Source organism: Pongo pygmaeus, chromosome 2, assembly GCF_028885625.2.
Source record: "Pongo pygmaeus isolate AG05252 chromosome 2, NHGRI_mPonPyg2-v2.0_pri, whole genome shotgun sequence".
NCBI classification, from domain to species: domain Eukaryota; kingdom Metazoa; phylum Chordata; class Mammalia; order Primates; family Hominidae; genus Pongo; species Pongo pygmaeus.
In genome coordinates, this window is record NC_085930.1 from 151235362 (window position 1) to 151263277 (window position 27916).

The following is a 27916-nucleotide window of genomic DNA, read 5'->3' on the forward strand; positions in this document are numbered from 1 at the left end:
CCTAGAGGCAGAAATACCATTTGACCCAGCAATCCCACTACTGGGTATATACCCAAAGGAATATAAATCATTCTATAGTAAAGATACATGCACATGTAGGTTCACTGCAGCACCATTTACAATAGCAAAGTTGGCCAGGCACAGTGGCTCATGCCTGTAATCCTAGCACTTTAGGAGGCCGAGATGGGCGGATCGCTTGAGATCAGGAGTTGGAGACCAACCTGGCCAACATGATGAAACCTCATCTCTACTAAAAATACAAAAATTAGCCGGGCGTGGTGGCAGGCACCTATAATACCAGTTACTTGGGAGGCTGAGGCAGGAGAATCGCTTGAACCTGGGAGGTGAAGGTTGCAGTGAACTGAGATTGCACCATTGTACTCCAGCCTGGACAACAGAGCAATACTCCATCTCAAAAAAACAAATAAATAAATAAAAAGTAAAGTCATGGAGTTAACCTTAACCTAAATGCCCATCAATGACAGACTGGATAAAGAAAATGTGGTACATATACACCATGGAATACTATACAGCCATAAAAAGGAACAAGATCATGTCCTTTGCAGGGACATGAATGGAATTGGAAGCCATTATCCTCAGCAAACTAACACAGGAACAGAAAACCAAACACCTCAAGTTCTCACTTATAAGTAGGAGCTGAATGATGAGAACACATGGACACATGGGGGGAACAACACACACTGAGGCCTGTCAGGGGGTGGGGGAAGGGAGAGTATCAGAAATAATAGCTAATGGATGCTGGGTTTATACCTAGGTGATGAGATGACCTGTGCAGCAAACCACCACGACACATGTTTACCTATGTAGCAAACCTGTACATGTTGCAATATACCCCTGAATTTAAAATAAAAATTGAAGAAAAAAGAAAAGCAAGCAAAATAAAACATGTATAAATGTTCTTCTTTTTTGTAACTCTTAAAAAGTACTGCTGTTGCCTATAGTCAAGACAAATGCTGACTCTTACCTGACAGATGGGTTTCTTATACTGGCTGAAAAAATTTTGCAGTTTAACACTTTTAGCTGCAACCAGAGCTCTAATTTCTGTGTATGCTGCTCCAGAGACAGATGCTGACTTGGATAACAAACAATGCAATAAGTGTAAGAGTGCAAAAGGTACCAAATCTCCTTTTGCGGCCCTAAAATTAAAAACAACATACATATGAATACACACACACACACACACACACACACACATCTCTCCAATATCCCAGAAACAAATGGAAATCTACAAATAAATTCATGTTGACTCATATTTTGTCTATAATATCACAAATATCATATCACCATTTTTAACAGCAAGCAAATAAAAATGGAGAATGGCCAAAATAAATAAGGAAGAATACAAATGCTGCCAAGTTTACCTTCCAATATCCCCTGTTGTAAGAATCAAGGTATCCTTCAGCTCATTATTTCTTGATATTTGGGCATGTGTATATGCTTCCTTCATTCTTAAGACAAAAAGCTAGAACAATAAAATTAACTGGTTAAAGAAATTTTTAGAGCTAGGTTGATGTAAACTCAAATGTTAAAAACAAAAATTATCAACCTCCTTTATAAATCCATCTTCAGAGTCTAAGGATTCCAATATATGCTTGATATTTCCACTAAAAGCCACTCTAACATCTTTGTCTGGATCTTCCATTAAATTTAATAAAGTTCCAAGAACTGCTTTTACATCTGTTTCATCTTCTCTAAAATCAAGATGCTTACAAAGATGATGTAGATTATCTATGAAAGCTGAAGGACAAGAGTATACAATACCTAATTTAACATATTAAATGACAAGGTTGTACTGTAAAAATATTATCAACAAATAATATGCCATGAAGAATCCTAAGTTCTCTTATAATGTCAATGTTTCATATTTAAGTATGTATAGCACACAGAATTTTAGGAAATTAAAATGGATACTTATAAATTAAAATTTACTTTATCTTTAATAAATGTCACTTTTTTTTTTGATATAGGGTCTTGCTCTGTCACCCAGGCTGGAGTGCAGTGGCATGATCACGGCTCACTGCAGCACGCAGCCCGGACCTCCCAGGTTCAAGTGATCCTCCCACCTCAGCCTCCCAAGTAGCTGGGACCACAGGCATGCACCACCATGCCTGGCTAATTTTTGTATTTTTTGTAGAGATGGGGCTTCACCATGTTGCCCAGACTGGTCTCGAACACCTGAGCTCAGGCAATCTGCCTGTCTCGGCCTCCCGAAGTGCTGGTGTTAAAGGAGCGAACCACTGCACTCAGCCTGTAAATAATTTAAATCTAAAATAATTTCTAGAATTGTTATAAAATAACAAGTCTCTTTCAGATTTTGTAGACCATTATATGTTACCAAGATAAACTTAAAAACACATTGCAAGCCAGGAGTGGTGACTCATACCTGTAATCCCAACACTCTGGGAGGCCAAGGTAGGAGGATCACTTGAAGCTAGGAGTTCAAAGACCAGCCTGGGCAACAAAGTGAGATCCCTCTCTACAAAAAATTTAAAAATTAGCTGGGTGTAGTGGCACATACTATGGTCCCAGCTACTCAAGAGGCTGAGGTGGGAGGATCACTTGAGCCTGGGAGATCAAGGCTGCAGGCTGCAGTGAGCCATGATCGCGCCACTGCACTCCAGCCTGGGTGACAGAGCAAGACCCTGTCTCTTAAAAAAAAAAAAAAAGAAAGAAAGGCCGAGCATGGTGGCTCATGCCTGTAACCCCAGCACTTTGGGGGGATGGGGCAGGTAGATTACCTGAGGTCAGGAGTTGGAGACTAGCCTGACCAACATGGTGAAACCCCGTCTCTACTAAAAATGCAAAAATTTGCCAGGCATGGTGGCACACGCCTGTAATCCCAACTACTCTGGAGGCTGAGGTAGGAAAATTGTCTGAACCCAGGAGGCGGAGGTTGCAGTGAGCCAAGATCGCACCATTGTACTTCAGCCTGGGCAACAACAGCAAAACTCCGTCTCGGGGGAAAAAAAAAAAAAAAGAAAAGCATATTTCTAAAGGGGATCTTAGCTTTATTGTTAACCTTACATTACAAGATTTAGGGAGTATTTCCTATTGCTTTGAAAACTTCAGAACAAGTTTCAACTTACTACCTAAACAAATGGATCTTCTAAGTATTTGTATATATCTCATGCTTCGTAAAAATTCATACTCCATTACCACTGGAAAGTGGCCAAGAAGATACACTCTATAGTCCTCAGTTGGGCAAAGTAATTTAACTATTTGAAGTTCTCAAGGTCCAAGGTGGTAACAGGGGACACATTAAGAAGATCTCTGGTATCGCTAAAGAAGATATAGAACATTGAATCTTACAGTATTGAAACAACCATCAGGTATGCCCCATTTAGGCTGTCAAATCACAACAGTATTCGAAAAATCCCAAAATCACCTCTCCTATCGGTTCTGTGATGCAATCTATACCAGTTATCCCATTTATAACTAAACAATACTGAGCACTGAATCTATAAAGCATGTAACTTCCTGTAATTTTTTAAGGTTTCAGCCTAATTCTTTTACTGATTTGAAAAGCAGAGCTTAAATAGGTTTTAAAATATTAAATAAGTCATAATCACTCACCAAGTTTTACTGGACTAGGTGTTTTTTTTTTCAATAGGAAAAGGAACGGCTTGCAGACAGAAGCTTTTAGTTGAGAAGATGAACATTCATGTTGAGAAGTAGCTTTCAAGTTCCTACAGAAGAGGTCCACATGTCCATGTTCAGAGAAAGGTTCTGTTAAAGAACTTGTCAGATAAAACATGCCGTGAAGAGTGCAGACAAGTTGACCAAGTATAGAAGCAAATTCTTTCTTGACAATGTCAGAATCATCTTTGACTTTATCTCTGGGGAAAAAAAAAGAAAAAGTACTAAACTTTCTTGCCTAATTTTGTGGTCTAAATAGTCTTGCTTAATTTGGGACAAAAGTACTGGTAAAACAAAGCCTAGAAGGAAAAAATGTTAAATTCTAAAACTAAAAGCAACATTTGCTTTACATATTCAACAATAAACATAACCCTGCATATATAGCCAGAGAATTATGATCTTTCCAATAGAGTGATATATTCAAATTAAAATCTTAGTACATACATAAGAATCTTGGGAACTCTGTTACAAGAATTCTGCTGCTGCAATAAGATAAAAAATCCACTAACACAACTAGCCCGGATTACTTCATGGGAGCTCTGCAGGGCCCAGTTGTAAACTGCTGTTCTCCATTCAAGGAATATTCTTCTTGGAAACAGAGTCAGAAGAAACACACATCGTGATTGTGCCTGTGGTGCTGAAAAAATTAAGTCTATTAAACAAGATTTCTACTAATGTTAATTTTATGTATACACATATACATATATATACACATATACATATATATAAGTAAAGTAACATTTGTGTATACATATATATAAATAAAAGTCAAGTAAAACATTTAAAATACATTTAATACCTAATTTAATTAAAAGTTCCTTTTCAGAAAATAAAGCAAGTGCACTGAAAAAGGTCTATACACAAGCTTACTAAATAATCAAGGAAATGCAAATTGAAAATCATACCTACCAGATAGGAAAAAGAAAAAATTTAAGATAGTTAACTCCATGACATTTTTTATCTTCTAGATAGCAAAAATTTTAAAGTCAGCTAAGTGTCAGCGAGGTTGTGGAACGCATACTCTGCTAACAGGAGTGTAAACTGGTATATCTTTGGAGAACAATACAGCAGAATAGAGGTGAAGATGTGCAAACTCTATAACCCAAGAATACTACTCCTAGGTAGGTAAAAACATTAAAATAATGCTTCTCAAACTTTAATATGGATATGAATCACCTATCTTGTTAAAATGCATATTCTGATTCAGTAGGTCTGGGTGGAGCATAAGATTCCCCATTTCTTTCTTTCTCTTTTTTTTTTTAATGTGCTCTCTCAGCAGAATCAAAGATGCTCCATTTCTAACAAGTCCCTAAATAGTGGTGATGCTACTGGTCTGTGGAGCATACTTTTCAAACAGCAAGGCCTTAGAATGACTAAAGAATCATTTATAAAAATATTCATTTAAATGTTGCTTGTAATTGTGAAAAGTTGGAAACAACTTGATTGTCCACCAATAGGAGGTCTGATAGTGTCCATCCATGCATTTGGCTACTATTTGGAAGTTTAAATAAAAACTAGAGTTACTCATATCACCATGGACAAGTCTCACAAAGATAGTGTTGACCAACAAAATGTAAGCTGCAAGAAGCAAAACAATTTCTTATATTATTTACAAATAAATACATATATAGTAAAAGTAATAGAACATTCAACAGAACAATCAACACCAAATTCAGAACAGTAGTAATCTCTGGGGAAAAAAATGAGGGGAATGAAATCATAGAGGGACAAAGGGCTTCCATCATATCTCTAATATTTTTATTTCCTTTTTTAAAAAAATTTCATGAAGAGAGATAAGGGTAAAGAGAAACTGACTTCAAAGGGCTTTGAGGTTTTTATTTCTTTTTTCTTTTTTTTGAGACAGAGTCTCACTCTGTTGCCCAGGCTGGAGTGCAGGGGTGCAATCTTGGCTAACTGAAACCTCTGCCTCCTGGGTTCAAGAGATTCTTGTATCTCAGCCTCCCTAGTAGCTGGGACTACAGGCGTGAGCCACCATGCCTGGCTAATTTTTGTATTTTTAGAAGAGATGAGGTTTTGCCATGTTGGCCAGGCTGGTCTCACGCTCCTGACCTCAAGTGATTCACACGCCTTGGCCTCCCAAAGTGCTGGGATTACAGGTGTGAGCCACCGTGCCTGGCCTAATGTTTCTATTTCTTAAACTGAGAAGTTGGTATAAGAATTTTTGGTATATTGTTCTTCTTTTTAAAATATTTCTCAAATACTTCCTAATTTTATTAAATGAAGATAATGATATGTAAGGACACATTGCAAATGTTTTACAAAAAGAAAGGAAATGGGATATGTGGGGCAGGCTTTTATGTGTTACTTTTTATGTATCTAACCCCTTTCTGAACTATTAAAAATGTACCTGCTCTTTTAATTATTGAAAAAAATATAAATAAGTCTTAGAAGTCCTATATAGAAATGAGTTAAAACAAACCACACAAGGCCGGGCATGGTGGCTCACGCCTGTAATCCTAGCACTTTAGAAGGCTGGGGCAGGTGGATCACTTGAGGTCAGGAGTTCGAGACCAGCCTGGCCAACAAGGTGAAACCCCGCCTCTACTAAAAATACAAAAATTAGCTGGGTGTGGTGGTGCGCACCCATAATCCTAGCTACTCAAGAGGCTGAGGCAGGAAAATTGCTTGAACCTGAAGACAGAGGCTGCAGTGAGACGAGATTGCGCCACTGCACTCCAGCATAGGCGACAGAGTAAGACTCCATCTCAAAAATAAATAAATAAGTAAATAGATAAATAAATGAAACAAACCACACACACATATTCTTGTGAGCACTTACAATAGCTATCTGAAATCCTACGGCTTAATGTTAGAAGATTAGTGGCAAATGTGGTCAACTTTAAACAGCCATCATCAGAATGGGAATAAATCCATGGAAGTGAGAGCATTCCACATAAATCTTCCAGGATATGATCTTCAAATGAACTGTTTACTACAGAAGCACAAAATAAGTCATTAATTATAACTTTTCCTTAATCATATCTCTTTTAAATAAAAATAAAGACATTTGAAATACTATCATAATGATCATTTGATAAGCAAAACTTCTTAACACAGAGATCCATAAACGATGGTCTGAGGTCTGTGAACCCAAAGAAATTAAATGTGACTTTATAAAAATATGTTATCTATGCCTGTTTTAAAGAAGAATCACAGCATTCCTCAAACTCCCAAATTAAAAAACTTTGAAGTTATAAATAATTTCTATTGACTAAAGAATCAAAATATTATGCACATAAATTGGCAACTCAGAAATTACTGACAAATTTAATAGAACTGAAATCAGGAAAAAACTTCTGAGTATTCCAAACACGCACTTAGGATTCAGGCAAAAAAGAAAGCATATTTCTATACTGATTATCTTTAAAGGTTATTCTGATCTGTTGCTTATTTGTACTCACCTTGCATATAAATCAAAGCATCATAAATTTTCACCACCTTATCAATGGTTGCCTCCAGGTCCGGTTTCTGAACAGATTCTAACAAACTTCTACAGCTCTTAAGCACTTTTGTGTAAAAATCCAATGACATCCAAGTTATCACTACAGAAGGTTTCTTCTTGGATTTATGTTGACAGTCCTTGAAAGTATGGCTGCAGTAAGTACATTTTGTTAAAGACATTGGAATTAAGATGAATTTTGTTATAGTCAAACATAAAATTGTAGTAAAGCCAAAAGAAATTGTGAGTACGAAATTTATCTATAACAATTTAAAGTAAATATGCAAATCAAGTAATATGTTATTACTATTTTAAGTTGAATCTATTTATGTCAGCTTAAATCACTCTTAGGATTTGGGAACTAAAATTACTTTGGGAGGCTGAGGTGGAAGGATCACTTAAGCCCAGGAGTTTGAGACCAGCTGGGCCAATATAGGGAAACCCATCTCTACAAAAAAATTTTTTTTTAATTAGGGTGTGGTGGCACATGCCTATAGTCTCAGTTACTTGGGAGGCTCACTTGAGCCCCGGACAGAGATCAAGGCTGTAGTGAGCCATGATCATGCCACTGTACACCAGCCTGGGAGACAAAGCGAGACCCTGTCTTCAAAAGCCAAACACTGGGTTTTGAGTTGTACACAAATGTGTTCTGGTACTTTCTAATCATGTGTCCCCAGGAAAGTCAGTTTTGGCCTCAGACAAAAAAGAGCCTCAGTTTCTCTGAGTGTCAATTTCTAATTTTTAAAATGGGCATAATAGCATTTACCTTACAGGACTATTGTAAATATTAACTAAGATATATACAGTGCTTAGCACCGTACCTAGCATTTGACTCAATAGAAAATAAATTTCTTAACTACTTCAGTGAAAAGTTTGTGTTCTAAGGTCACATGAGTCAAGTGAATAATGAGTAAACAGTAAATCCAAGTTCATTACAGGAAACCCAACCCCAAGAAACAAGAAGTTTGTTTTACCAGTTCATGTTTGGATGAGAACAATGAACAGCACACAGAGCAGTCAGTTGTAAGACAACAGCAATTCCTTCTAACATCTCAATAACAGGATTCTTCAGGCCACTGTATTCAAGGGAAATCTGAAGGGATTCAGCTTTCTGTTTCAGTGCACTCCATAATATGCTCTTTTGATTCATGTCCACATGTTTAATTCTATAATTATGAATACAGTAGAGAGATATTCATATGCAATATAAATTTGGTTAAAACATGAAACATATTTAGAATAAAATATACTATGTAATATCAACTATTCAAATTTTTTTTTTTTTTTTTTGAGACGGAGTCTCGCTCTGTCTTCCAGACTGGAGTGCAGTGGCGCGCGATCTCGGCACACTGCAAGCTCCGCCTCCCAGGTTCACACCATTCTCCTGCCTCAGCCTCCCAAGTAGCTGGGACTACAGGCACCAACCACCACGCCCGGCTAATTTTTTGTATTTTTAGTAAAGACAGGGTTTCACCGTGTTAGCCAGGATGGTCTCGATCTTCTGACCTCGTGATCCGCCCGCCTCGGCCTCCCAAAGTGCTGGGATTACAGGCGTGAGCCACCGCGCCCAGCCTGAAATTTATACTAAGATTTAAAACAATTAAAACAATGTTCGGAAGTAACTGAAATATGGCAACTTAGCCACTTTATAAAAAAATAGTTTGTTAACATTTTAAAAATTGCTAACAGATGCACAGTCTCAAAGATTTTTCACATATTGAAAAGTTACATTAGATAAGCATATAAAAACATGCAAAGTAACTATTTAACCATGAAATGTTTTATACTACTAACCGTCTACAATAATTATTAAAATATTTTAAGCACTCCCTTGGCTACATTTAGAAAGATGTTCTTTGTGTATTTAAATCAAAGCACTTAACTAAAGCTGATTTTTTAAAGTGAACAAAGTTTTATTTAATGGCTAAATACAAACTAAATGAAGGTCATCATACTCCTCAGTCTGTTTTGGTGCTCTTTTAGAAGGGTTTAGAGACGAGCTGAGACGACGCCTTTTGGGTGATATTCCATCACTATTACTGCTGAGGTTTTCCTGTTGAGTTTGGCATTGAATCTCCTCAATGATTTCCATACTTTCCATTTTCAAAGCTGCATAAAGTGGGCCCAACAAGTACTGAGAAAATAAAAAATAATTTCCAGAAATATTCCTTAGAAAATATATTTATATTATTCATAGGCAGCAAGAATGTATTAGATGTTAGATGTTTTCTAGTGAAACTACTTTTAGAGTCTCATAAGGCAAAATAAACATCTAAATTGATCTATATTATTTAAGTCTATATATAGACTATGGTTCTACAGTCTTAGAAGGTTTAAACAAATCCTTCTCTCTACATCCTGTTTTTCCTCTTACCAAAATGCTATAAATTTTAATTCCCTTATAAAAAATTTTGTAAGGGAATTACTAACTTTCTTCATGTAACAAATCCAGCAAGATTAATAAACTAAAATATTTAATCAAGTTACTGCATCTCTGATTTTATTGTATTACCTGACTCCCACAGTCCAAATAGAAAAAAGCGCATAATTTGGCATGATTAATCATTCATAGGTTTTCTAAAAGTGACTGATTATAACTTGTCAGACACATAATCTATTTGAGTGACCAAAGCTTCTGCAATTAAGTTGATAACTGCCTCCTTTTAATTAATAATGCAACAAATACATTTACACTTCACAGATTCTACTTAGAAACATTCTACTCCATTGGCAGTTTATTACCAACTTAATGAACAAATCCTTCTGAAATCACAGTAAAAGTCCATAATAGTGAGCCAGACTACACTATGAAAATCATTATGTTCCAAATATAAATTACTATTAAAGATACTCTATTTTCTTATTATTACATTTTGCACATATGTATACAATTAAATGATGAACAAAATACATACTTAATAAGTAACCTGAAAAATTACTTACCTCTGCATCTACCTGAATTCCAAGCACATCCAAAAGAGCTTTACAAATATTTCTCACATAGACCTTCCTGACTTGTAAAGCAGATTCATACCCAGCTGGCACAAATTTAAGGAAATACTGCAGTAAATGGCACAAAGCTGCTTTTAGCAAATCAGACTTAAGCCGCATGAGCACACCGTCTTCAAACATGACACAGAGTTTTTCCAGCAGCATATTTAAATAGACAGGTTCAATATTTCTATAAGCTTCTGCTTCAAAGGGAAATAGTGTCTTTATCAGCTTTGATAATGGCTCTTCATAGAGTTTTAATTGGTCAGTATCCATTTCTACAAGGTGTTTTAGTAATTCCAAAAATGAGCTGAAAAAAGTGCTAGCTGGTTGTGCTGGTAGTCCTCCAAGCTGAAAAAGTTCTGTTAAAAAGCTAATTGCTAGGGATTTAATTTTTGGACTACCATACTCTAGCAGAACACAACCTATCTGCCAAAGTAAGAGTTCTTGCCTTCTAAAAAACACAATTGCAATAATACGAGTAAGAACCGTTAATAAAGTGACTTCAATAAATTCTAAATTTTGCATACTCATCAACTGCAAAGGAGCTGATTGTAAATATCCCATGTGTTCATCTAATTGACTTAAAAATCGGCTCATGACCACTGGCCATTCCACAGCATGACCCATCACATTTCTTCTATGGAGGTAAACCAAGTCTTCAAAAAGTTGTAATAATTCTTTTGTGAGTACCCCAAAAATAGCAGGACTCTTGCTTTTAAAAAGAAATAATAATGAACAGATGACTTCACAGATTTTCTTGTGTAACAAATGACAGGAGGGAGTTGCTGCAATCCGCAGAAGTCTTGTTATGATCCAATTACTGAATTCTTTGAAATAAACAAAAAAGATATTAAATAAACAAGTATATCCGAAGTGCTAATTCATTTGCTAAATCCTTGACGATTGACTTTTAAAGAATAAACTTCACTAACAAAAGAATGTAAAACATTCCCTTCACAATGGAAACATGATAGTTTAGAACACAGGCATACCCAGTTTTATTGCACGTTGCAGATACTGCATTTGTCACAAATTGAAGGTTGTGGTAACTCTGCATCAAGCAAGTGTATCAGTGCCAATTTTCCAACAGCATGTGGTCACTTCATGTCTCTGTATCACATTTTGGTAATTCTCAAAATATTTCAAACGTTTTCGTTATTATTGTATCTGTTATGGTGATCTGTGATCAGTGACGTTTGATGTTACTATTGTAATTGTCTGGAGCTGTCATGAACCACACCAATATAAGGTGGCAAACTTAATGGATAAATGTATGTGTTCTGACTGCCCACCGACCAGCAGTTCCCCATCTCTCTCCCTCTCCTTGTGTCTCCCTATTCCCTGAGACACAGTATTGAAATTAGGTTAATTAATAACCCTTACAATGGCCTCTATATGTTCAAATGAAAAGAAGAGTCACACATCTCTCACTTCAAATCAAAAGCTAGAAATGATTAAGCCTACTGAGGAAGGCATGTTGAAAGCCAAGACGAATTGAAAGCTAAGCCTCTTTCACCAACCAACCAACTTGTTAAAACAAAGAAAAAGTTTTTGGAAGAAATTAAAAGTGCAACTCCACTGAACACACCATTGATGAGAAAGTGAAACAGCCTTATTGCTGGTATGGAGAAAGTTTTTGTAGTCTGAATAGAAGATCAAATCACTAAAAGACGAGGAAATTTCCAGTAGGAAAAAAAGAAGATCAAACCAGCCACGACATTCCCTTAAGCCAAAGCCTAATCCAGAGAAAGGCCCTCAACATCAAGGCAAGACACTGCACCAGCACAAATATTACAACTTGTTGAAGGATCATATAATCGTTAGCATTTTTTAGTAATAAAGTATTTTTAATTAAGGTATATACATTGTTTTTTAGACATAATGCTATTCCACACTTAATGTACAATGTAAACATAACTTTGATATGCACTGGGAAACCAAAAAATTCATGTGACTTACTTTATTGCAATATTCACTTTATTGTGGTGGTCTGGAACTGAACCCACAATATTTCTGAGGTATACCTGTAACAACTTTGGAGTCAGACAGACAAGGTCCTAGCTTTCCACTTACTAGTTGTATAAACTTTTCATTTCTCTGAACCTCTGTAATTTCATGTATAAGGAGAATAATGCTATCTATGTTATGGGTTACTGTGAGGACCAAATAAGACAATGCAGGTGAAATACTCAGCATGGTTCCAAAGTAAAATAAATGTTCAATAAAGGGTAGCTATTGTCATTCTTTCAACTAAAATTTGAGTGGTGACTCTGTCTCAGGTACACAAGAATAAATCAGTCATAGTCCTGTCCTCATGAATCCCACAGTACAGTTTGTTGAGCTTTTTGACTGCAACAAAGAAATAACATTTTATATCATGACCCAGTACATATACATGCATTTTATTTAAATATTTAAAACAAAAGGTTCATTAAATAGTACTTACTCTTATTACATACAATGTACTATAATATTTTCTTTTTTTTTTCTTGAGACAGGTTCTCACTCTGTTACCCAGGCCAGAGTGCAGTGGCATGGTCTTAGCTCACTGCAACCTCTGCCTCCCAGGCTAAAGCAATTCGTGTGCCTCAGCCTTCCGAGTAGCTGGTACCACAGGCATGTGCCACCATGTTCAGCTAATGTTTTTTGTTTTGTTTTGGTTTGGTTTGGTTTGGTTTTGGTAGAGACAGGGTTTCACCATGTTGCCTAGGCTGGTCTCGAACTCCCAAAGTGCTGGGATTACAGGCGTGAGACACCGCGCCCAGCCTATGATATTTTCTAGTTTATTTCATCTTGTTTTAAATGCTGATAATTGCCTAATTTCATAACCCACTAGTGGGTTATGACCTGTAGTTTAAAAACTACTGTAGGAAAGAATATAGACAAACCAATGATTAGAGTACAGTTTAATAGCCTCTATGATAGATGAAATGCAGAACACTTAGTACTAAGAGAGAATAAAGGAGTAACCAAGCCAGTTCTAAGCAGTTAGAAGTAGTGCTCAGAAGGATATGAACAGACACTTCTCAAAAGAAAACATTTATGCAGCCAAAAGACACATGAAAAAATGCTCATCATCACTGGCCATCAGAGAAATGCAAATCAAAACCACAATGAGATACCATCTCACACCAGTCAGAACAGCAATCATTAAAAAGTCAGGAAACAACAGGTGCTGGAGAGGATGTGGAGAAATAGGAACACTTTTACACTGTTGGTGGGACTGTCAACTAGTTCAACCATTGTGGAAGTCAGTGTGGCGATTCCTCAGGGATCTAGAACTAGAAATACCATTTGACCCAGCCATCCCATTACTGGGTATATACCCAAAGGATTATAAATCATGCTGCTATAAAGACACATGCACACGTATGTTTATTGCGACACTATTCACAATAGCAAAGACTTGGAACCAACCCAAATGTCCAACAATGATAGACTGGATTAAGAAAATGTGGCACATATACACCATGGAATACTATGCAGCCATAAAAAATGATGAGTTCATGTCCTTTGTAGGGACATGGATGAAACTGGAAATCATCATTCTCAGTAAACTATCGCAAGGACAAAAAACCAAACACGGCATGTTCTCACTCATAGATGGGAATTGAACAATGAGAACACATGGACACAGGAAGGGGAACATCACACACTGGGGACTGTTGTGGGGTGGGGGGAGGGGGGACGGATAGCATTAGGAGATATACCTAATGCTAAATGGCGAGTTAATGGGTGCAGCACACCAGCATGGCACATGTATACATATGTAACAAACCCGCACGTTGTGTACATGTACCCTAAAACTTAAAGTATAATAATAAAAAATAAATAAAAAAAAGAAGTAGTGGTCAGAAAAAAACTTCTTGGAGGACATGCTATCAAAGTTGAGTTAAAGTTTGAACAAAAAATTTTAAAATACTTTATCCATTATACAAAAAAAAATGTTTATTTTGCATCTCTTTATGAAGACACCAATGAAGGGACAAAAGTAGTAGGTGCAATAAGGAATAAGCCTAGAGAAAAGCTTCAATATATAGAATAGCAGTCAGCAAACTTTTTTTAAAGGACCAGATAGTATTATTTTTGGCTTTAGTGCCCAAGTTGCCTTTGTAGTAGTCACAGACAATAAGTAAAAGAATGAACATGGCTGTGTTCTAATAAAACTTTGTTTACAAAAACTGAAGCCAGGCACAGTAGCATGTGCCTAGAGTCCCAGGTATGCAGGAGGCTGAGGCAGGAGGATCCCTTGAGTCTAGCAGTTCAAGACCAGCCTGAGCAACACAGCAAGACCCTGTCTTATTTAAAAAAAAAAAAAAAAAAGGAAACAAAACAAAACACAAAAACTTTGTTCACAAAAACAGGCAGCCACCTTGTGGACTACAGCTTGCCAAGCTCTGATCTAGAAGAAAGAGATTACCAAAAACAGAAAAAAGAAAACTATGCCAAAATGTTCAATGGCAAATAAACAAATTTGATTATTTCTAAGTACCTAGTATACAATACTAAAAAGAAAACAATAAGGATATGTGAAGGAAAAATAACCATTACCATTTTGCTCCTTCAATTTATAGCAAAGCTGACCCAAAAAAGTATAATCGTGTACATGTAATGTTTCAGAAGAGCAGTAAAAGGAGGATTTCATAGAACAGATGGCAAGTGAATGCATGAAAAACAGCACTTACCAATACAACTGCCTTTGGCCTCATGGCTTCCATTCACATTTACAAACATAAGTGGGGAGGATTTCATGATATGCTGGATGAAATCAAGCAACATCACGGAGGTTGGCTGAGAGTCAGTTTTCTTTACAAGTTCTACAGCAACTAAAACAATAAGATTCATTTTAAAGAGTCATGACAAATTAAACAATGGTCCTTTTGTTAAGAAACCAGACTGTGGGCCAGGCAAGGTGCCTCACGCCTGTAATCCCTATACTTTGGGAGGCTGAAGTGGGAGATCACCTGAGCCCAGGAACTCAAGTCCAGCCTGGATAAGATGTCAAGATCCCGTCTCTACAAAAAAAATTTTTCTTAAAATTAGCTGGGAGTGGTAGTGTGCCTATAGTCCCAGCACTCAGGGGGCTGAGGCTGGAGGATTCCCTTGAGCCCAGAAGTTCAAGGCGGTAGTGAGCTACGATCACACTATTGCACTCCAGCCTGGAACAAAGCAAGACTCTGTCCCTTAAAATTAAAAAAAAAGGGGGCGGGGGGGAACCAGACTTTGGTGACCAGAATTATATCCAGCACAGCACTCAACAACATTCAAGCTAAACTGATGGGGCTAAACACTACAGTCTTTTTTTTTTTTTTTTTGAGACAGAGTCTCACTCTGTTGCCCAGGCTGGAGTGTAGTGGTGTGATCTTGGCTCACTGCAACCTCTGCCTCTGGGGTACAAGTGATTCTTCTGCCTCAGCCTCCTGAGTAGCTAGGACTACAGGTGTGTGCTACCACACCCAGCTAATTTTGGTATTTTTAGTACAGACAGGGTTTCGTCATGTTGGCCGGGCTGGTCTCAAACTCCTGACCTCAGGTGATCCACCCACCTCGGCCTCCCAAAGTGCTGGGATTACAGGCGTGAGCCACCGTGCCCAGCCAACACTACAGTCTTATCTAATTTTAAATGTTTAAAAATCACATGCATTCTTCTACCATACATCCATTTATCAAACACGTACTTCAGGAATAATATGCCAGGCAGGGCTAAAATCTAAGGATTAAAAAAAAGTTCTCACAATCCAGCGGGGAGTCAAACAAACAAACTAATAATTATAATACAATATGGTAATTGCACTAATCCAGAATAAGGAGAAACAGGTATCTGGGAGGACACTGTGAAGGAAATGATTCCTAGATGAGGAGTTGGTCAGAGAGGGGAAGGGCAAGTAGTCTAAACGGAGGGAATACGAATACGATACAAAAACACATCTTGCAAGTATTCAGTAGTCCTTTGTTATTTTTCAGCAACCCATCATTTTACTGATTGAAAAAGAAAGGCTTAATGGCTAGTCTAAGTCATAAAATCTGTGCCAAATTTGGAATCCAAATTATAAACCCTGAGCCTAATGCCATTTTATATTATCCCTCCCACATAATTTCAACAGATATGACAAATGTGACACCATCTTGCCAGGTTGGTAACATTTTGTCTACCAGATTGGCACAAACAGGCAATAATTGATTCAGTAACTCACATAATCCTATAATCTCCTATAGACACAGGCATGAACTTACTTAAAGCGTAACTTACTTAAAGAGGTTTTTTTGGGTGGCATTTGCTATTAGTCTACCACTGGCATAAGAGCTAACCAAAATAGGGTCCACGTGATTGGTACTGGCCAAATATTTTTACGTATAATATCCAATATCAAAGAACTCATAGCAAGCAGTAGAAAATCTAGATAACAAATAGGAAAAGAGAATTATTTTAAAAGCCTAATTCAAATTTTGTAACAAGCAATAAGCAATACTGATTAACAAATAACTTGCTTGAAAATAGTAACTATCATAAATACTCTATATCTAAAACTACATGGAGAAAATGCTACTATAATTTATACATGGAAAAGAAAACAGTCTAATTTATAAAGTTTATAAAAGAAATAATTGGTTTCTTACCAACATTTACATCTGTAAGTATCCGGTCAATGAATTGACACAGAATTTGTCTTGGCTTCTGTACAACTGTATTATATTCCTCTGGTGTGGCACTAAAATACAAATTAAAAGCTTTTAGTCCTTAAAATGACTCAGTTTCATTTGTAAAAAAAATTTCTCTAAAGTAGAACTTATCAAATGTGTTCAGTGTCAATGTTGATACAGTATTCTTCTGTTTAAAAATTGAAAAGAAAATCTGAATATGTTACCAACTTACAAGAAAAAAAGAATATGCTAAGTAATACTAAAGAGATCCAATCAGCAAAGCCTAGACCTGAACTTCTCAATATGGTGGCCACTAGCTACAAGTAACTAGGGAGAACTTGAAATGTGATTAGTACAAATTGAAATGTGCTATTGATGGCAGTGGCAGCCCAGTTGGAGAGGTGAGGAAGGTGGGGCTGGGGCTGCTCGCTCCATGGAGCTAGTGGGCAGAAGCCCCGCCCCCTTCTGAGTTGCAAGACAGGTGGAAGCCCCGCCCCTTTCCGAGTTGCAGGGTCGGGAGCCCAGCCATCCTGGGCGCAGCTGCAGCTGCCCAACCACGGCTGCAAACCCAGGCATCCCTGCTCTTTCCAGGGCCGGGAAGGCCCTCTGCCCTCACAGACTTGGAAGTGCCTGCTCCCGCTGCCTGGCCTCTCCCTGCTCCCGGCACCCACACCAATTTCGGAGCAAAGTTGTGGGAGAGCCCAGGTGTTGTCACGACCAGGCCGCGTGTGCATGTGCATGTGCTCAGGACGGCACTGACACACCAGCCCCCTGCTGCCTCATCCCCCTCTGGACTTTGGGCAGGCCAAGCGGTAGGCTGAGGGCAGCTCAGTATGGGCCTGCAGGCGCCCCTCGGCACGAACAGCCTGGGTGTAGTGGGTGGCAGGTTGATGGCAGCAGGAAGTAGACAGGCTCCTGGGCGGAAAGGGGTGGGTCCCCAATGAAGACCCACCTTCAAGCCAGGAACAGCTTGAAGCCTGGGAGCCTGGCTGCCAGTTACACGGACCACAGCGAGAACTCAGGGTGCTTTTTCCAGGCCCACCCATGACTGCCTATGGACCAATTAGCATTCATTTCCTCCCTTCTGAAGCATATAAAAACTGAATTTTTGGTGGAACTCTAATACCCTTTTCCACAGTGACTGTACCATTGTACACTCCCACCTGCAGTGGACAAGGGTTCCAATTTCTCCACATCCTCACCAACACACGTTATTTTCTGGGTGTTTTTTTAAATTTTCTTTTCCCCTTTTGGCAACAGGGTCTAACTCTATTGCCCAAGTTACTGTGCAGTGGTGCACTCATAACTCACTGCAGCCTCAACCTCCCAGCCTCAGGAGATCTTCCCGCCTCAGGAGATCTTCCCACCTCAGCCTCCTGAGTAACTGGCACCACAGGTGCATGTCACCACACCCAGCTAATTTTTTGTATTTTTTGTAGAGACGGGGTTTCACCATGTTGCCCAGGCTGGTCTCAATCTCCTGGGCTCAAGCGATCTGCCTGCCTTGACCTCCCAAAGTGCTGGGATTGTAGGCATGAGTCACCATGCCCAGCTGTGTTTTTTTGTGGGGTTTTTTTTGTTTTTTGTTTTTTTTGAGACGGAGTCTTGCTCTGTCACCAGGCTGGAGTGCAGTGGCATGATCTCGACTCACTGCAACCTCCGTCTCCTGGGTTCAAGCAATTCTCCTGCCTCAGCCTCTCAAGCAGCTGGTACTACAGGCATGCACCACCATGCCTGGCTAATTTTTTGTATTTTAGTAGAGATGGGGTTTTACCATGTTGGCCAGGATGGTCTCAATCTCCTGACCTCGTGATCCGCCCGCCTCAGCCTCCCAAAGTGCTAGGATTACAGGCATGAGCCAACACGCCCGGCCCCAACTGTTTTTTTATTAATAGCTATCATAATGGGTGTGAAACAGTATCTTGTGGTTTTGATTTGCATCTCCCTAATGACTAGTAATTGTGAGCATCTTCTCATGTGCTTATTTGTCCATTTGTATATCTTCTTTGGAGAAATGTCTATTCAAGTTCTTTTTCTATTTTTCATCAGGTTATATTTGTTGTTAAGCTGTAGGAGTTCTTAATACATTCTAGATATTAAACTCCTTATCAGACATATGATTTGCAAATATTTTCTCCAATTCCATGGGTTGCCTTTTCACTCTATTGATACTGCCCTTTGATGCACGATGTTTTTAATTTTGATGAATTCCAATTTATCTGTTTATTTTGCTGCCTGTGCTTTGTGTCATATCAAAGAAATCACTGCCAAATCCAATGTCATAATGTTTTCCCTCTATGTTCCCTTATTTTTATTTATTTATTTATTTATTTATTTATTTTTTGAGATAGTTTCGCTCTTGTTGCCCAGGCTGGAGTGCAATGACGCGATCTCAGCTCACCACAACCTCCGCCTCCTGGGTTCAAGCGATTCTCCTGCCTCAGCTTCCTGAGTAGCTGCGATTACAAGCATGTACCACCATGCCTGGCTAATTTTGTATATTTTTAGTAGAGACAGGGTTTCTCCATGTTGGTCAGGCTGGTCTGGAACTCCTGACCTCAGGTGATCCGCCCGTCTTGGCCTCCCAAAGTGCTGGGATTACAGGTGTGAGCCACCATGCCCGGCCCCCTCTATGTTCACTTCTAAGAGTTTCATAGTTTTAGTTCTTATGTTTAGGTATTTGGATGTCTTTTGGACTTTTAAAATTTTCCTGTAGAGGTAAAGACAGAAGCCAGATTGCAAGGGGCTGAAAATCTAATGAAATGTGAATACTGACAATAGCAGGTTCTTTCCAAAGCTTGATCATGAAATGAAGAGAAGTAGAGTTGGTGATAACTAAAGAACTGTATGAGATCAAGAGGGCTTTGTTTTGTTTCTCCCTTATAATGGAAAGACCTGAGCAACCAATTCTTGGATTTGACTTCTCTTCTTGGAACCAGATATAAGTAAAAAGACAATCCTTGGACAGGAGGGTAACTCTTTCATAAACATAGAAAGAATGGATGGGTACAGATGCAAATAATTTAATAAATTCAAAAGGCAAGTAAAACAAGATCCTCTGCTTCAAAGAACTCAGAATAGTTGCTGGGGAGAGGAGAGGAATGCACTTAAATAATCAAAAGCGGCCCGGCATGGTGGCTCACGCCTGTAATATGAGCATTTTGGGAGGCTAAGGCAGGCGGATCATGAGGTCAGTAGATCTAAACCATCCCGGCTAACACGGTGAAACCCCATCTCTACTAAAAATACAAAAATTAGCTGGGCGTGGTGGCGGGCGCCTGTAGTCCCAGCTGCTCAGGAGGCTGAGGCAGGAGAATCGCTTGAATCTGGGAGGCGGAGGTTGCAGTGAGCCGAGATCGCGCCACTGCACTCCAGCCTGGGCGACAGAGCGAGACTCAGTCTCAAAACATAAATAAATAAATAAATAAATAAATAAATAAATAAATAAATAATCAAAAGCAAGTATCATGTACACCCAAAGCAGGGAATGATTAACTCTACCTAGAGGATTCACAGAAGGTTGTGTGTGAGTGATTAGCAAAGTCCATCACTTCTGACAAAACAACTTAGGGTGTAGTAAGAAAGACGGTTACTTATAAATAATAGCATATATTTCATATATGTCACAATTTATTTCTATATAGCACTGTAAAATGTTCATACATTTTCCCCACTTATTATCCCAAATAGTGGTAAAAGAAAAAGAGTGAATTTTTTTCTTTTTCTGAGACAGAGTCTCGCTCTGTTGGCCAGGCTGGAGTGCAGTTAGTGGCACGATCTTGGCTCACTGCAACCTCCGCCTCCCGGGCTCAAGCAATTCTACTGCCTCAGCCTCTCAAGTAGCTGGGATTACAGGCGTGTGCCACCACACCCAGCTAATTTTTGTATTTTTAGTAGACAGGGTTTCACCATATTGGCCAGGCTGGCTCGAACTCCTGACCTCAGGTAACCCGCCCGCCTCAGCCTCAAAAAGTGCTGAGATTACAGGCATGAGCCACCGGACCCGGCCTTTTTTCTTTTTTTTTTCTTTTGAGACGGAGTCTAGCTCTGTCGCCCAGGCTGGAGCGCAGTGGTGTGATCTCGGCTCACTGCAACCTCCGCCTCGCAGCTTCAAGTGATTCTCCTGCCTCAGCCTCCCGAGTAGCTGGGACTACAGGCGCGTGCCACCATGCCCGGCTAATTTTTTGTATTTTTAGTACAGACGGGGTTTCACCATGTTAGCCAGGATGGTTTCAATTTACTGACCTCATGATCCATCCGCCTCAGTCTCCCAAAGTGCTGGGATTACAGGCGTGAGCCACCACACCCGGCCTGACTTTTTTTTTTTTTTTTTTTTGATTATTCAAACCACAAAGTCCAATCCTAATTTATTACACATAGGATCAATGACATTTACAGCTAATAAATGCCATAAAAGAACTGATCCTGGTCGGGCATGGTAGCTCATGCCTGTAATCCCAGTGCTTTGGGAGTCCAAGGTGGGCAGACTGCTTGAGCTTAGGAGTTTGAGACCAGCCTGAGCAACATGATGAAATCCTGTCTCTACAAAAGAAATAGAAAAATGAGCAGGTATAGAGGCACACACCTGTAGTCCCCAGCTACTCAGGAGGCTGAGGTGGGAGGATCATTTAAGCCTGGGAGGCTACAGTGAGCCAAGATTGTGTCACTGCACTCCAGCCTGGGTGACAAAGCCAGACCCCTGTCTCCAAAAAATAGAAAAAAAAAAAAAAAAGAACTGGTCCCTGGTCCTGGTACATAGTAGACATTTAAAGAAAAAAAAAAAAGAAAACTGTTCAATGAATGAATGGTTCCTAAGAATCTTCCTGAATTTTGTGGTTTCTTCATTCCTAATGTATATAGCCTTCTGGACCTATGGAGTATTCACCTATTCCCTGCCACTAGACTATAAGCTCCTACAGGTGGCAGACTGTGCTTTATATCTCTCAGCATGTCCTAAAGTGCCATTAGACCATAAGCTCTTATAGGAGAGAAAATGCATTTTATTTCTTTTTGCCTCCGCTACATCACCTAGAACTTGCTTAACAGAAAAACTTACTGAAATTAACAAATGTTTTTAAGTAACATAAACTCTAGACACAAAGAATCAAAGGGCCAGGCGTGGTGGCTCATGCCTGTAATCACAGCACTTTGGGAGGCCGAGAGGGACTGATCACTTCAGGTCAGGAGTTCCAGATCAGGCTGCCCAACATGGTGAAACCCTTTCTCTACTAAAAGATACAAAAATTAGCCAGGCGTGGTGGTGGGCGCCTATAATCCTAGTTACTTGGGAGGCTATGGCACTGAGGCAGGAGAATCGCTGGGACCTGGAGGCAGAGGTTGCAGTGAGCCAAGATCGCACCACTGCACTCCAGCCTGGACGACAGAGTGAGACGTCATCTCAAAAAAAAAAAAAAAAGCAAGTTTGTATATGCTACTAAATAAATTCCTTAAAAAAAAAAAAAAGAATCAAAGAACAAAGACTTACATTTGCATATGAAAGCAAAACAACTGAGTGCTATATATCTTATTTAAATCAGCGCTGGCCAATAGAAATATAACGTAAGCCATAATTTTGTATTTTCTGGTAGCCACATTAAGAAAAGAAACAAGCAAAAAAGAAAACTGATCCTAACAATATATCTGAAATATTAGGTGAATGTGTAATCGATATAAAAATTATTCATGAGATCTTTTACATTCTTTTTTCTGGTACTAAGTCTTTGAAACCCACTGTGCATCTTATATTTACAGCACATCTCAATTTAGACTAGCCAACATGTGAGGTGGTCAATGGCCACATTTGGCTAGTGGCTACCATAGTACAGGGCATCACAAATTTAACAAAAAATTCAAAATCTGTAATTACAAGGTAACATGAATTGTTTTAGACAAAGTCAGGAGACATTGTGATAAACCACGGTAATTTCACAAGTATCATTTAAAAATGTGAACAAAGAGGAACATGGGAAGAGGAGCCAGGATTGTGGGTAGTGGTCAGAGTTTCTTACAAAGTTTCATTTTGTAAAGATTATGTACTCATGTAATATTTGTGTAATTTTTAAAAATCAGTTTTAGAAATAAAGTAAATTGATTACCATTCATTAGATATACTACCAGAAGAAAGAAACTTGGCCGGGCGTGGTGGCTCATGTCTGTAATCCCAGCACTTTGGGAGGCTGAGGTGGGCAGATCACTTGAGCCCAGGAGTTTGAGACCAGCCTGGGCAACATGGTGAAACCCCGTCTACAAAAATACAAAAATTAGCCAGGCATGGTGGCACACACCTGTAGTCCCAGCTACTTGGGAGGCTGAGGTGGGAGGATCGCTTGACCCCGGGACGCAGAGGTTGCAGTGAGCCCTGTTCACGCTATTGAACTCCAGCCTGAGCAACAGGTGAGCCAGTCTCAAAAAAAAAAAAAAAAAAGAAAAAAGAAAGAAAACTTATTTGGTGACTTCTACCCTGGAACTGAGCTAAGAGGGTATAACTTTTCAAAAGCATACTATAAAATTTGAGTATTAATGTAAGTATTATATAAAGCTTAGGCACCTCCTCTGAGGTAAGCATCAAATACCAGGATAACCAAGATAGAATGCACCTGCCCTAAAATAATTTGCAGATTAAAGGACAAACAAGAGGTAATTATGCTTAAGAACCGATAGGCCCAAGAAAGAACACAAAAGGGACACTCAGCCCTGAGCAGGGTCCTGTCAGTCATGGCTTCCTTAACGAGGTGATACAAAACTGACTCCCTAAGGGACAAGGCAGGTGAAATAAGGGTAAGAGGGAGGGTAGTCCAAGCACCAGAAACTGTAAGAGGCTCTATGTGGCTAAAGCCTTTAGAGATGCAGCTGAAGAGGGAAGATAAGGTCAAATCTCAAAGGACTGGCTAAGGAGTTTGGATTTTACACTGAAGGCAATGTGTAAGCACTTAAGGATTTTAAGGAAGTAAAAATTAAGCAAGTTTTTAAAAACATGAATTCAATTGTTATTTCCCTGTTTAAAAGATTCCAATGGTTTCCCATCACACAATAAAATCTCACTCCTTTTTCTAGCCTCCAAGGTGCTGAAGGATGTGGCTCTTGCCTACCCCTCCCTGTTTAACTCATACCACTCCCCTCTTCGCTCCCTGTGCTCCAGCCTTCTTACTATCCTTTTAAAAATAGGCTCATTCAGCCTTGGCATGGTGGCTTACACCAGTAATCCCAGCACTTCGGGAGGCTGAGGTGGGGGGATCACTTGAGGTCAGGAGTTGGAGACAATCTATGCAACATGGTAAAACCCCATTTTCACTAACAATACAAAAATTAGCTGGGTGGTGCAAGCCTGTAGTCCCAGCTACAGGAAAGGGAGGCTGAGACAGGAAAATCGCTTGAACCCGGGAGGCAGAGGTTGCAGTGAGCAGAGATCACACCACTGGAGAGGGCGAGACTCCGTCTCATTAAAAAAAAAAAAAAAAAAAAAGCAGGCTCATTCCCGCTTAGGGGCCTTTGTACTTCCTATTCCATCCCAGATTCACATGACTAGCTTCCTTACACCATCAAATCTCCTCTAGTGGCTAATGCTGCTGCTCCTCAGAACCTCCTCCACATCCCACTGTTCCATTTAACATTTTAATAGCAACTATCACATTTGAAAATGTCTTACAACTGCAAAGCAATCTCAAGTAGGAAAATCAGAGAAGGTGATTCTGAAATGACATCTAAATGAAACCATCCAGTGTTCAGATAGAAGGAACAGCAAACGATTAAAGGCAGGAACAGCCTTGGTGTCCTGGAGAAACAAGGTCAGTATCACTAGAGTAAAGTAAGCAAAAGAGGGATAAAAGGTGATGAAGTCAGCGTCAGGCTGAGCCAGATTATGTAGAACCTTAGAGGCCTTGGTAAGAAGTTTGGATTTTATACTGATTTTAAGTGTGCTGGAAAGTCAAAGGATGGTTTTGTGCAGGGGAAACTTACAATATGACTAATAGATGAAAAATCACTTTACTGAGTGGAAAATCTATTATAAGTAGGTAAAAGTAGAAATGGAAAGATCAACTAAGGTTACTGTAATAGTTCAGGTAAGAAATTCTGGTTGTAGCAGTGGAGACAGTGAGAAGTGTTAGATTCTAGATATATCTTAAACATATGGTTGTCAGAACTAACTTATGGATTATTAAGGGACAAGGGAAAAAAACCAAGGATGACTCCTAGGCTTTTGGTTGGCATATTTACAATAACATGGGAGAAGGAACAAATTCAAGAGCGCAGTAAATCAGGCATTCTGCTTTGGATATGTTAATTTTCCCTTCCCAGTGTGGATGTTGAGTAAGCAACCTAATATATATCTCTGATCTAGAAATATAAATTTGGGAGTTATCAGCATATGGATGACATTTAAAGCCATGAGGTTAGGTAAGATTACTTGGGAAGACAGCACAGATTAAAAGAGGGCCAAGGACATAGACTGAAAGCACATGTGAAAACAGTCAAGAATGACTTCTAGATTTCTAGTTTTGAGAAATAAGTGAATATGGTGCCATTTACTGAGATATCTCTACTTCAATGAATAAGAGAAAAATAATTTTTTTAATTTAAAAAAAGAAAGCTTGTGAAGGCTAGGACATGTGGAGAATTTGTATTAGATATGCTGAACCTTAACTACACATAGGACACTCAGTGAAACTACCAGTATACAGTAAATATACAATTCTATAGAAGACATGATATGGAGAAACATATTAGGAGTCATCAAATAGCAGATTATAGTTGAAGGCAGGAGACTGGAAAGGTCATTTAGCAAGACTATGCAGAGCAGAGTGCTAATAGCAAAAAAACAATAGGACAAAATTTATCTGAGGGACTGAGGAAGGGCAGCCCATAAATTAGAACACTAATATCTCTTTTTTCTTCAGTAGTCTAATTGCCATAGTCAATTAAGAGGAAACATTTTGGAAGAAAAGGCCTTGAAAGCTTGAATCTGAAACCTAGCTCTGATATCTGCTAGCTGTGCCTTTGGTTCTTCAACTTCTCTGTCCTTTTTTCTTAAACAGTGGTTAACACTTGTTCCATTCTATGTCATGGACATACTATGAAAATTGATCAGCTTTTTTGATTCAAGCAGTTGTAATGAAAAAGCCATGACAATTAAAAACTATTAGACAACTCTCTATGGGTCAGTTTTTCTATTCTTTCTTTTGGAATAGCTACAAATAAATGAAAGGTAACATAAGCTCTACTGATGAAACAGACTATATATAATCCAAGAACCAATTATTTTTATTAACAGGATTCACGGAGGAAGACAGAAGAGGGAAGAGAAATATTAACCAGTTAATTCTACTTTAAAGCAAAGTGGGAAAAGAGCTTCACAATGGGCCTGAAAGATGAAATTTGTAAACCAACTTCCTACAATGATCACTTTTCTTCCTCTTCTTTTAGAGAGGTAGAAGTTATTTTATAAACTAAACACAAAGTATACTTGCCACAGATAAAAAGTGGAAAAAATTCACACACTCAAAAATAGTGATGCAGTTACGACAAGAATGGTCCCTTCATTTATCCTCTTATTCATATATTGAGACTAGATTATTTGGATGGCCAACCAGTGGAAATGAACACAACTGCGCTGCAAAAAGAAAGAGAAGAAGCTATCCCATTGGCTTAATGTCAGCTTTGACTTTATGTGGAAAGTTTTCAAACAGTTTAAGAAATTGGGAAGCAGTTATTCCAAATGATAATTTAACTGCGGTAGCAGCACAAGCTCATTTATTTCTTGTTCGCAGTAGTTTAGAATTAAAACAAACAAAGCAAAACAAGCTTTACCGAGTCTTTAGGCCTGGTTCAGGGAAGCCTGCCTATGTATTGAAGAGGTGACAGCCATCAACACCTCTCCCTCCTTGTGGTAAGATACTGGTTTTCATGAGGTTTACAGACAACAAGCATTTGCAAATGAAATATTAAATTGTCTCCAAATTTTGGCAACACTCTGTGCACGTTGAGATTTTGTGGACCCAGGGGTCTCTCTCTCCAATTTCTGACTAAAATAACGGATCGGGAACTGGACGATCAATACGAGGGAGGTCACATCTTCAGTATGTACTATGACTTCACTTCAAAGAAAAAAACTGCCTTTTCCAGCAAGTGATGTCACTTGCAGAAAATGAGAAGCGGTGATTTTCTTCCAAGGGCAGTTTGGGGACAAAATGTAAGGCTAAAAACCAATCCCTCCACGAGTGATCACAAAGAACAGAAACGATGGGTCAAGTCCCTCGTCTAAGAAAAAAGATTTTCGAGAAGAAAATGAGTGTAGAAAAGTGACCAGAAAGCGATCAGCAGGGACTCTTCCTCCAGCTGCAGGAAGCAAACTCTCGGTCGGGGCGAGTGGTAAACCATGGCCGGCAGATGCCTCTCTCCCCCACGGACCGGCTTCCCGCAGGTTTGTGGCGACTGCCCCATGTCCTATCAACGGGCACTCTGAGGGAGAAGCGCCCAAATCAGCCACGGAGCATCTCCACAAGGGCCGCAGCGGGGGCTTAGGGGATCCCAGCCATAGTGCAGCAGGGGAGGGGAGAACACGTGAAACCCCAGCCGGAACCAGCGGAGGAGGATGCAGGACCCAGGCTGGGCCTAGCCCTACCTGCCCAGCTCCCGCAGGGCGGGGATCATGGAAGCCAGCTCCAGGCCATGTTCCCCCATGCTGAGGCTGCGAGGCACTAGTCAACCACGCCAACGCGGGTTCCCGGCGTCTCCAAAGCTACCGCTGCCGGAAGAGCGCGGCGCCCGACGGAGCCTTGCGGAGGCCAAAACTCCTCCCGGAAGCCGCTACTGACCCCGCTTGCCAGGCCTAGCGTCTTTTCTGCATAGGACCCGGGGGAAGCCGGGAAGCCGTTAGGGGGCGGGGCAAGCGGGCAGGCGCGCGTCTGTCGAATTTCTGGGGTCGGGTCAGGCTTCGTTCTCAGCACCGAGCGGGCGATGTTCGTGAAGCTTTCGTTTTGAGCGGCCAGACTCTGCTGTTCTCAAGTCTGGGAGGCACAGCGAAACAAGACTTCCGCATCGGGGGAGGATAGGGCTTGAGGGCCGCCAGCCCAGACTCGCTTCACAAATGTGAAAACTATGACAGTTCAGCGAGTAAAGGCCAAGAGTAGACTCCAGGTTTCCCAAGAGTAACGCTCTCACATTTTA

The 27916-nt window shown here is 39.6% G+C and overlaps 1 protein-coding gene across 6 annotated transcripts in view; it reads right to left on the reverse strand.

The window, feature by feature from the left end:
- ATR (ATR serine/threonine kinase) overlaps positions 1–27596 on the reverse strand; it is a 133752-nt gene extending 106156 nt beyond the window's left edge. For 4 of the 6 annotated variants that reach the window (XR_008501553.2, XM_063662269.1, XM_063662268.1 and 1 more), the window contains exons 1-13: positions 27372–27558; positions 16730–16821; positions 14797–14937; positions 10061–10938; positions 9073–9251; positions 8092–8283; positions 7080–7270; positions 6458–6610; positions 4102–4294; positions 3595–3857; positions 1568–1758; positions 1383–1483; positions 986–1157 (exon numbers count right to left, since the gene is read on the reverse strand). Coding sequence is in view for 5 of the 6 variants with exons in the window: in XM_063662269.1 (XP_063518339.1) it covers positions 986–1157; positions 1383–1483; positions 1568–1758; positions 3595–3857; positions 4102–4294; positions 6458–6610; positions 7080–7270; positions 8092–8283; positions 9073–9251; positions 10061–10938; positions 14797–14937; positions 16730–16821; positions 27372–27430 (2805 nt within the window). In the remaining variant the exon portion in view is untranslated. Of the gene's footprint in view, positions 1–985; positions 1158–1382; positions 1484–1567; positions 1759–3594; positions 3858–4101; positions 4295–6457; positions 6611–7079; positions 7271–8091; positions 8284–9072; positions 9252–10060; positions 10939–14796; positions 14938–16361; positions 16509–16729; positions 16822–27371 lie in introns of those variants that run through there. The other 2 variants (XM_054481294.2, XM_054481295.2) reach the window with 2 other exon arrangements.
- Between the last annotated feature and the right edge of the window lie 320 nt (positions 27597–27916).